This window comes from Leguminivora glycinivorella, chromosome Z, assembly GCF_023078275.1.
Source record: "Leguminivora glycinivorella isolate SPB_JAAS2020 chromosome Z, LegGlyc_1.1, whole genome shotgun sequence".
Taxonomy (NCBI): Eukaryota; Metazoa; Arthropoda; class Insecta; order Lepidoptera; family Tortricidae; genus Leguminivora; species Leguminivora glycinivorella.
In genome coordinates, this window is record NC_062998.1 from 47,974,903 (window position 1) to 47,987,160 (window position 12,258).

At 37.7% G+C, this 12,258-nt stretch overlaps 1 protein-coding gene across 1 annotated transcript in view; it reads left to right on the forward strand.

The window, feature by feature from the left end:
* The window catches only part of LOC125240836 (PHD finger protein rhinoceros), a 63,136-nt gene that overhangs the window by 23,025 nt on the left and 27,853 nt on the right, over window positions 1-12,258 (forward strand). The window contains 2 exon segments of the mRNA XM_048148976.1: window positions 2,761-2,955; window positions 5,454-5,670. Coding sequence (XP_048004933.1) covers window positions 2,761-2,955; window positions 5,454-5,670 — 412 coding nt within the window.

The following is a 12,258-nucleotide window of genomic DNA, read 5'->3' on the forward strand; positions in this document are numbered from 1 at the left end:
ATGAAAGATAACTTCGGCCTATAATCTACATATCCCAATTAAAAAAAAAATCTTCCATTAATTATGCCAAAATTTTCATACATCACTTTCCAGGAGCAACGTACTAAAGGGTAATACTAGTAATATATAAATAACTTATTTTGACATTGTTGATCCAAACTAATATTTTTGATAAAAATATATGTAATAGAGTATAAAATGGCGATTATTATATAAAAATATAGTAGGTGTCGCTAACTCGTATGTGGTAAAAAAAATATTTAAAACATAAATAAAAAAAAATGTACTTAACAAAAAGTCAGGAAGTTAATTTTTTTTTATTGATGTATCCCTAATATATCTATAAAATATCCAAAGAACAACTCAATCGGATACGCGGTTTTAAAGAAAAAAATAAAAAACAAAATTTCTTTTTTTTAATTTTTTTCGTAAACGGAAACAGTTTGAGGCATAATATCCAGTAGTAGTACATGTAGTAACAATACGAATAATCCTGCATATCAGTATTTCATATTTAGCCAGGGGCGATTTTACCATGGCAGTCCGGCCAGGCCCTTTCATAATTTGCTTTTGCTAGGGCGATGTGAAAACGACAAAGACAAAGTTACGTCGCTGTCCAAATACGAAGTATCTATCCGACAATCCAAAGCGGAGTTCCTCATAAAGCCAATGACGCATAACGTCACATAGAGGCGCAATTTTGTATGAGTCAAAGGAGCATAGGAGGATAATAAGCGTGACGATGAGAGAACTTCAAAACACTTGGAAACCTAAAGTCATGTAGTGGCAAAACACCTAAATGGGCATCCCGACACTGACAACAAAAAAAAATTTCGCGGTCGCTTCGCTCGCGTTTAGTATTTTCCATTTCTTCAATTTTAATTCCCTTTATTTTTCGTGAAAGATTCATGAAATTTAAGATTTTTTTGGAAAGTTTCCGCAACTTGCACATAACTACTCTGCTCTGATAGACTAGGTATTCCATTTTGTTTCCTATGTTATGTACATAATAACTACTATCAGTCCCAGGTACGTATAAAAGGGGAAAAAATTTCGCGCTCGCTCCGCTCGCGATGTTTTTTTCTAACGTGAATTACCCAAGGGCGCCGAAACTCAAACTCGCTCTGCCCTGATAGAGTGCACGGGCCGGCACGGCACTAGTATAGCCAAAAGTAAATGGCGATAACTACCAACTGCAGATTTCGTTGTTGTTAGTTTTATAAAACCAGAAATTAAAGTTTTTTAATTAACATAAAGATAAAAAAACCGTAGGTATAAAAATATGAACTGCCTTGCAAATTTTAATATTTCGTACTTTAGAAAACAAACATATTCCAGAAAAAAAAAATCTGTGACAGACGGACAGACAGACACACGAGTGATCCTATAAGGATTCCGTTTTTCGTTTTTGAGGTATGGTAAAAACTTATTTTTTTCAGTTTTTTTTTTCAAGACAAAAATAAAACCGTTCATTTGCAACTCTAAGCAAAAGTGGTAAAAATTGAATGAAAACTTGGTCAGGGAAATTTTCTTAAATGGTCATGGAAAGTCAGGGAAAAGTCAGGGAATTTTTTTTGGGTTTAGTAGTGGACACCCTGTATGATTATGATTACGTACGTGAATTATTTGATGTTCTAATATACTTAACAGTTTAATCGACATAGAAATCACCCACTGTATCCTCTAAATACAACTTTTTGTACTGAAAATTCCGACTGTTAAAATAGAAGCAGGCCACTGTCGATGCAAGAAACCTCATCTCGCCGCTCGCCGCAATCTGATTTGATGTGTCACTTTTGCACTCAGGATGTCCATATACGTGATATCTGACAGTCTCTTTCGCACACTTCAGCTGTCTTTAAGCGTTAGCGAAATTTTAGGTCTGTGCCTCGGCTTTCCGAATGTTCCGATGTACTGTGCAAAGTTATATTGAACGTGAATGAGAACCGTATCGAACGGACGTACAGTCAACCAATCTGAATACTCACTGTAGAGTCCTTTCACGGTAAAAGTAAAACTGACTTTTATAGCAAATAAAGCACGGCGTCGATACGACAGGGTTCTATGGTGGCCTAAGTTTCTAATTGGTTGTCTGTACGTCTGTGAAAAGACCATTCGAGTACACTTGTTGTTTTAGCTCGACAGCAGCAGTTACAATAGCGAGTAACGAGGCTGGCGTGCGTAAATAAAATCCGGTTCATCAGGCAGACTAATGAATAGAATTAGGCCATCGGAACGTGCAGTCCAGGCTTTAAAATATATAGGTGACACGTCGCTGTATTTGATCGTGTATGCAGTTCAGGACTGCATTTAATGTCGGATTATGCTAGTGTCTCGCACTTAGACTTTTTCATTCAGAAACTATCTAACCATGTATCAAATTGGAACCTTAACTCTTTTTGTGACTAGCAATGTAATCTTCCTTACATTTTAACAACTGTAGTCGGAATGATCTACCCAGAAGTTAAAGTCCTTTGAGCTGATTCTTTTCTTCAGAGGTTTTGAAGAATACTGTAAAATCTGATAAAAAATATACAGCATTCATGTTCATGCAGAAAAATTATATTATCAAAGTGTTTAGATACCAAATCATATACATATTTACAAACAATTTATTCAGTAAATATGCGGTAGAGACACTTAAATGCCATTTTATAAACTATAAATAAAAATACAAAACAAAATTTCAATAAATGTTGAATCCAAGAGCATACCGTCTACATATCTCCCCAATATTAACCCCACTCTACCGATTTACAGGAAGGATTTGATCAGCGCCATGAAGCTGCCAGATTCTGAGCCGCTCACCGCCTCAGAGTACTGGGTGATCACCGACACGTGGAAGCAAGACTGGGAGCGGGGCGTGCAAGTGCCCGTCAACCCGGACTCGCTCCCGGCGCCCAAGGTCCGGATCACCGAGAACCCGAAACCGCCGGACTTCCAAGAGTTTAAGCTGTGAGTACCGCGCTAGTATTAGATGGTCACGGAGGAAGCAAGACTGGGAGCGGGGCGTGCAGATGCCCTTTAACCTGGACTCGCTCCCGGCGCCCAAGGTCCGGATCACCGAGAACCCGAAACCGCCGGACATCCAGGAGTATTTAGTAGTATTTGAGAGATTCTCTTTGCAATAACGAATGCTGTGTTTTGTTAGTATTTACTAATTGAATACCAAAAACACTACGTCTAAGTTTATATCTCTTAAACTAAATTGCAAGCTTTCTCATAATTTACACTACGACGCAATTAATCCTAGAACAGTCAATAACACCGAAGGCAAAGGAGGATTCAAATGAAACCAGACGCAAATATGTGTGTTTGTAAATAAAACGTTTGAAACGATTATACACAAAGGTGCTGTGCTGTTTTGCTGCACAAAGTGGGGGTTATAATGTTTTTGGACATCTAGCAGTGGCAAACGGCAAAGTGCGACTATTTTCTGTTAAGCAACACGGTCCAAATTGCCGCACGGCAAATGTTCAATGTAGACGTGGCTCGTCCGAGGCAGGCTGACGGCCGTACAAACCGTGCGTGATGGCTTGGCATAGGCAATTAGGCACTTCTACACTGGACATTTGCCGCGCGAGCACATTGCCTCGCGACGTGCCTCGCAACTCGCAGTATGTTTATTGCAAACAACACGCTTAGCAGTAAATTTCCACCTGTTTCATGTTATACTCCTTAATCTCTAATAATAGGTTCAGCTCTTCACTACACAGTCAGTTATTGCACCACCCCCTCCTTTAGTCCCCTTTCCATGCGTAAAGGGGGCCGTCTCTGTTAGGGATTACACTGTTTATTTGTCGTGCAAACTGCTTTTCAGTGCGGTCTCTATGTTTCCAACGCGATTTAATTGATATTTATTTTTTGAATGGTCGGAATGAGATATCGATGATACTACAAATTTTATACCGATATTCAGAATTTAACTATAAGGATTCACATTTAATTTTGCCCTTTGACTGAAATAAAAAATAACCTTACTCGCAACTGGTTGTTGCCCTTATTGTGCTTTTCCATATTCAATTGTATGGTGTCAAATTAGTTCCAACGGCCGCCGCTAGAATTAGTGTTGGACATGCCCATAAGATGAGGTGTATTTATGACAATCAGGGCTACTCTGTCACGCACGTTGCCAATAGAAAGTTAGCGAATATGGGCTTGACAATGTCAGTAATTCACTGTATGGCAGTCTAGTCTAATAAATGCCAGTAAAAAGTGTTCCTGTACTTCAACTGTTAAGTACCAGGATCTTATCGATTTGCATTGCGTTTCTCGAGACGGAGCATTGTTATTGCGTATTTTTTTTTTCAATTATTGCACTTGAAGCGAGAATCTAACAAGTGCATTTCTATTTCTATTTTCTATTCAACGTCTTTTATTCAGTTTTCTTACAATAAGATTTTTTTTCTTCACCCTGTTCGAGTTTTTATTATGTCCATTGCTCAGAGAGCTTAGTTAGATATTCTCTACAGAGATTCAGGTAGTTTCTATTTTATAAACTCATTGTTCCTCTATGTGTGTATCTCTAATTTTAGTTTTTATTTGTCAGTAATTTATGTATATACTTACCACGCGCGTTTTTGTCGTTGCAAATAGTACAAATGTAGTGCGAAAAGATTTGCCTTCGTATTGTTACGAAAACGTACGAACGTGTCATTCTCGTGTCATTCAACTGTTAGTGGTTGGTTTTGTATTAACTGATGGTGCATGTTGATGAATAGTTATAAGTATTTAATATAAGAGTGCATAACCTCGCCGTTAAACTTTGGTTTGGCGAAATTGTAGCAGTAAGCATCTTTATAGTGTTATTAGAAATAAATAAAAAAAAAAATAAAATAAAAAATTCAGTCTGTTAGCAGAATAGTGTCTGCAGAATTACTGACATTGACTGAACTAGCATGACAAATACGAACGTTAAATGTTAAATAAATGTCATATACAAAGAAAAAATGACCAATGCCTCCAAGTGTTCCAAGCTGTATTAGAATTAGAACCAACGTACTCCGTTAACAGGACGGATGCCTCACCACTCGGCCACAGTATAATAAAGAGTACTGTCGTACAGTATGGCCACTCCCGCTCCCCGCTGAAAGTGCCGCCCACCCCCTCTCGGTTACCTCACAGTTACCGTCTGTCAAAAAAGCGAATAGTCGACCTGTCATATCTCCCTCTTACAAGCATAGGACGCGTTCACCTACACGAGCTTAGAATGTGTGCTAGGAACGCGCCTCTTTCATATATTTGATCGCCAGTGTCCGAGGTGTGACTCGGCCATCGGTACACGAAAGCAAGGGTCGAAATTTTCAAGTATATGTCATAATTACCGAGAGCTTGGCGCCACCCCCAAACGTTTCCGGAAAAATACGAAGGAACCCCTTTTCGCACTACATCCGTACCTTATACATTATTTTCTATTTTCGCAATAAATTTGTAAGTAACCTCTTGATCCACAGGCCTAAAGACAAGTACATCCACTTGAGCCGCGACGCGACGTACGCTCCGGACAAGCACACGATCACCAGCGCGCTCGCCCGCTCCGAGGCGGCGTGCTCCTACGACCTGGACGCCACCGACACCGCGTGGCTCAAGCTGCTCAACGCGGAGCGGGCGCGCGCCGGCGCCGGGCCCATCTCCGAGGATCAGCTTGAGAAGGTCATCGAGGAGCTGGAGGTTAGTTGTACTTGTGTCCTTTATAACTATACCTGGATATTTTTCTGACAGGAACGTCAAGTTGTTAGTGTTTGACAAAATAAAAACATCGACAATCCTTTTATCGATAAATAGCCTTACATAAGGCAAAGACATATGTAACTCCGTATAGATAGATAAAGTCTAAGAAAAAAACGTACCTCAAAACCATACAGAAAAAGATACGGTTACCTAGATGGCGTTACACCTTTGGGGAACGCTCGGCTAGATGGTGCTAATATTAATATTTGACATTTTAACACATACGTTATTATGGGAACAAATCAAATTATTTTAACAAATATTTTGATTTGTGTTTTTCAAGTAGTCACACTACTTTTATCTTTCTTTAATATATGACATCTTATTTCGATTTTAACACATATCAAGCTAACAATATGGGCCAAATTTTCTGAACTGAGGTTCAAAAGTTTTAAGCCAATGTCGAGAGATGGCAGTGATGCACTATGATTACATATTTTACTTTGACAGTAACTCTCTATAATACTCGATCTTCTTTGATCGATAAATAGCCTTACATGAGGTTATTAGTTACCCCTAATAATACTCTCTAAAATCGTGAATAATCATGTAAAAAATTTTATCAACTATTAAAATATGGTTCGTCTTATTATTATTGTCCATTTTTTTCCAAACATGTGACATTTGTAAAACATTAATGTTATATACACATCAATTCAAGCCACGGTGTAGGCAGAACACATGAAACTACTTAAGGTTCAGTGCCACGGCAATAATTAATGACATAATTATAATAATTAATGATATATTATAATTTATAATGGAAGTTATCGATGAACTAAATATCGGAAGGAAGTCACTTTTGTCACTTAGTTCGTACCAGAACAATATCTAGGTATATTTATAACCAACAAAAATAGTTGGTGCGTGTCGTGGGCGTCAGAAAAGAATAGACATCATCTTATCCCGTATGTGTCGTATAAGGCGACTAAAGGAAAATGCAAGCAAAGCTCGCTTGTTTCTCCTACGCGGGGTCCTTGCTCACGAGACCTTTGCATGCCGCCATCACAAAAAAACTTGGTGCGAAGAACCGGCACGTAGCGACACAGGAAATCGGCAATAGGCTACTTGATCCTTTCTTAAAGTCTGTCTTATATGATTAAGTACTGTCCAATTAACTGAAATAAAATATTAACATATTTTATTATGACTTCAAAACAGCAAAAAATATTGTTTAAGTATACTTTTACGTAATCAGGCGAAAACAACACAGTCATGTTAATCTATAGATTATCTGTGCATCAGGTCATTCTACTCGAAAACAACATTTTCTGACTTTTAAGTATGAAGACATTAAGTTCAATATGTCAGTGATTGTTTTGACATGCAGTAAGGTTCGAATTCGATGACGTCACTACTGTTCGTTTTCGGTGGCTAAAATAAATAAAAAAATACATACTTTTAAGCCAAAAAACGTAGTCATCATAAACTTTTAATACCCAAAATCTATAAATATTGTTTTTTTATGTCAAATATTACAGAAGACAATCATTTATTGTGCCATATTCGATATGAGTCTATTCATAGTGTAGTTAGTGTAGTGATGTTGAGGTAGAATATTGGCAATTTCCCGACGTAAATGCAATATGGGACCAATGGCAACATTGTTTCCAAAGCAGTTCGTTATCTCAAAAGATGGTTGAAACATGTCAACATATTTAGGTTTAGGTATGAATAAGTAACCGCAAAAAAGGCAATCGCACTAAGCTATAAAAAATCGTATGCTTGCGTTATATGGAATACCAACTGTAACGAAGTCTTGAAATTTAAATACGATAGTTAATTCTAAGTGAAACCTATGCAGTTCATAGTCTGGAATTCTGAATAGAGCATAATTCACAAAATCGACTAACTACCAAAATGTTCAGTCAGCAAACTAAGCTAATACTTGTGCACGCTTGCATATAAGTCCGTGGAAAGCTAAAGTTAAATGTAAATTCTCATTTCATAAGAACATGCCTTGTCTGCTGTTACAAATACAGTCCTATCGTCCACACTTGAAGTATTTTTCACGTGTGGTTTTTAGCAAAAATATACAATAGTTTTACTATTAATACAATTACTTCTAAGGTTTGAGTCAGGTAGCTAAGGTCTGCACCCACCTTGACGCATCTCTGTTTCGCCCCATGGTTGACTGGTTGAGAATGCCTAAAGGCATTAAGTCCGCCAATTTTACTTTTTTATGTGGTTTTTACTGTTTAAATTAATGCTATATTTAAAAACTCCACGCCATGTTAATTGACGCCACCATTCTGTATAAGTACACAAAGTGAACCACACCACGTATACACAACCGTTATTTTTTGACCGTTATCGTTCAAAAGCTTTGACTATGACGTTGATGCATCAAAGCGGTTTGTTTACAAAGGGCTTACGTGAACCACGTTCGACGATCAGAAATACGTGCGAATTTACAAGTGCCTCAAAGGGGCTACACGCCGAACTGGCGCCCTCTGTGTAGTTTTGCTTAATATCCCATTTTCCTTGGTGACAGCAAAGACAATCTCCGTATAGATAGATAAAGTCTAAATAAGTTTTTTTGAAAAAAAAAAACATTTTTAGCACAAGCTTTTATCGCCGACTTTACCTTTCTTTCAACAGTCATCTACTGCTCTCGAAACGTTTCTAACAACCACTTACTCGATGGGGATACGACGATTCATAACAGAGTTCTTATGACCACTCCCTCCCTCATCAGATCAGCTCCATGATACAATAATATTGCATTGTCACGTGATTTATGTATGTGTGCAAAATTTCAGCTCAATCGGAAACCGGGAAGTGGGTCAAATTTAGCTTAGCTTAGCGACCTCAGAACCGTCTAGAGAAATGTACGGTTGTCTAGATGGCGCAAATTTGGTTGCTTCTCGACAAGATGACATATCAAGTTATGAACATGGTCCATAATATATGGTGGTGGTGGTTATGGTGGTGGTGGCGACTATGGGATATGGGTTAAATTGTGGTGTAGGCGAGAGGCTGGCAACCTGTCACTGCAATGCCACAGTTTCGTTTTCTTTTAACCCCTTATTTGCCAAGAGTGGCCCTGAAGCTTTAGTAGTTTCATGTGCTCTGCCTACCCCTTTATGGGATACAGGCGTGATTGTATGATTGTATGTTGTATGTATGAACATGGTCCAAATTGTCAAAACTAAGTTTTCAACGTTTTAAACCTGTGTAGAGAGACACTGAATACACATTTAACACGACAGTAATCCATACTAATATTATAAATGGAAAAGTGGTTTTGTCTGTTTGTTTGTCCATCTTTCACGGCAAAACGGAGCGACGAATTTACGTGATTTTTCAAATGGAGATAGTTGATGGGATGGAGTCGATGGAGATAGACATAGGCTACTTTTTGTCTCTTTATAAGTCTCCACTTGACTAAAATGGGGGGTAGAAGTTTGTATGGAGCATTCCGCAATTTTCGAATTTAACGCGAGCGAAGCCGCGAACGAATGCTAGTCCTCTATATAATCGATCCTCTTTGGTGACAGCGAACCAATGTATGCCGGATATCTTTAGTGAGCAGTATCATCGATGCGCTCGTTAATAATGTATTTTCCATCTCGTTATTTGCGGCCGTCGCCATGTTCGTGCGGTCAAAGTAAAACGAGTAGTTTCTCTGTTTGCAGAAAACTTATATTAGCTAACTTTAATATGTTGACATCCATACCATCCATGGCTCATTAGACGTGAACAACATTTTTAATATTTATGGAAATTGATTTTGTTTGTGAAAAAAGCAAAGTAACATAAGTACGTAATTTAATACAATTATGCTCTAAATAAATATTTAAATTACCTACAGATTCATGTAGGTAATTTAAATGTGTACCACTGTTTCATCAAAAAATGTCAGCACATGTCAGCCTACTTTAACTACAGCCCAGCTATTATGCTTCCAATTTTATCACTTTTCTACGTGGATAAAGCATCCGTCACGTTTTGGCAAGTATGCCAGTGTGAGAGTGACAGATGTCTTATCCTCGTTGATAAGTGATAAAATTGCAAGCATGATACCGCTGGTCGCTTCGCGAATGTTGAAAAATTCGAAACTTTAATTGTGTGAATCGTGTTATGATTATATCGGTATACAGTCAAGGAGACTGTCATGACACATGAGGCACGATTTTATTGGTTAATGTGATACACACGTAGATATTGTATTCATTTAGTCGTGGTAGCTCTTGTGAATTGACTTAGCCATAAGAGAAAGTGAACAGCGCTCCCAAACGTTTGCTTGCTAGAAAAAAAAAATGCATTCTATCTATCGAGTAACGTATTATAAAACTTCAAGAATTTAGACGTAAATGTCAAGTACATCACAAGAGATGCTACTTCCCTCTATTAACACTAACACGATGCACCCCGTGTTTGGTAACCGACTATTACGTTTGTCCTTTGCAATTTCCAGTCAGTTTAAACGTTGCCCGCCGGCGTTTTGTGGGGGCACAATAATTTGCCCAAAGGGGTGGTTAGAGGGCGCATGCTCTAATAATATTTGACTAATCTATTACGAAACTAGCACGTTTGAGGACTCCTTTGACCCTTATTTTGGTTCTGGAATGTCTAAACAATAAACACATCGCATTTTTCTTGTCGCGCACAGCTAAACTGAAATGAACTATTGCCTGCAGCATTTTCGGACCGATACGACCTTCAAACCTCCAAGAAAAGGAGAGTACACGGGTATTTTTAGAATTTGGGTCCCCCCAATTAGGTCCCTCCGTTAACAAAAAATGAACTCCTGTCAGTTTTGTGGCGACCATTAAGCATAAAATATGTCTAAAAATTTACTTTTTTCACATTGTGAATGTAGATTATCCCTTAAAGTTTATGTAACTAACACAAAAACAATATTTTTATTGAAATTCATGCTTAATTAATAATTATCGTCACAAAACTGACAGTGGCTCTTAATTTTTGTTAACAACTTACGCTAATTGGGGGGTCCCAAATTCTGAAAATGCCCACACCCATCTTAAAGGCCGGCAACGTACCTCTTCTATTGTATACTTGTGATTTTTTTAGTGTATTTACATGTTGCAGCCTCTAAAGGCAATGTTTTAATACGATCGGTAGTTTAAAATGGGGTCACCTTGGTCAGTTTAGTTTCATCAATTGTTAGAAAGCACTCGAGTGGCTTAGATGGGTAAAACGGGACGTCTCGCCGGCACATTTGGGTCGCAAGGTTATCCGCTTATATCCAGACATACCGCCGAGTAAAGTTAACAATAAATTAAAGCCTATTTGGTGCAGACGCCTGCAAATATATCCGAGTAGCTAAAGCTCACAAATATCGGAACGCGCCTTTAAAGTCTATGACCACATATTTAAAAATAAACTTAAACTGCTACTCACAGAAAAGGCATACTATAGCATCGATAAATGTATATTATCTAAGTGTTAAATTAAAATTAAAATGATAAATAACCGTTAACTGTTAATTATAACTTTAATATTCTATTTTTTAAATGTTCATTATTTATTTTTTTAAACATTGTGTATAAATATGACCTGTAAAATATTTTTTTTACCAATAATGATCTGTATTCTGTCAAGACGTTTGCATGCGTGTTACGATATTTGTGAGCTTGGCGACTCCAATACTAGTAGATCTGGTGGTGACTGTACGTGTGGGCAAATATATTTATACATATAAATCCGTATAAGATAAATAAAATCTGAAAAAACGTACCTCGGAAAACATCCTTTGATTAATACTCAGTAGGCGACACTGATTTTAACAATTTTAACAGCCGAGATTCTAACAGTTTTGCTCCTGCCTCGATATATGGCAATTAATGCACTGTGTATAAATTTACTTTGACAATCATTCTAATAGAAACAGTACAGAAAGAGAACTACTTCCTTATAAGGGAATGTTAATTTAGATACTACAAATGCGGGTATATTGGCAGACAGACTAGATTTATTTTTGAAGCGGACACTTTTGCTCACGCTCGATAAATGATTATCGAACTCCGTAACCAATGTTTTGCCATTTCAGAGGAACTTTTTGTTCCTCAAACAATTGATTATGATCCCATAGCAATGAGCACTTGCACTGGTCTGGTTTTAGCTTAACCATTCTAACGGTGCTGTTACACGGGCAACACAATTGCCAGCAGTTCACATACCATTGTCGCGTTTGTTCAATACGCACCAACTATGGAGAAACGCGGCAATGGTATGTGAATTGCTGGCAATTGCGTTGTTACAATTGTTACTCGTGTAACAGCACCTTAAGGAAATTAAAATATTATCCGAAGAATTTATATTTTACAATGTGATAATATCCATTTAGGTCCTCAAAATAATAAAAGCATCTCAAGAATTATTCTAATAAACTCTCGTACTTTTCAGAAGTACCTAAAAATCTACTCTGGATAAATATCAAAAGCCAAGAAAAGTGCAGCCTTTGACAGATCAAGTGGCTCAAAGTTGTCAGACAAAGGATAAAGGCACCCTAAAGAAAACTACAAAAGCCAATCCTTTTGACCTGACTTGAGCGCACCGTGT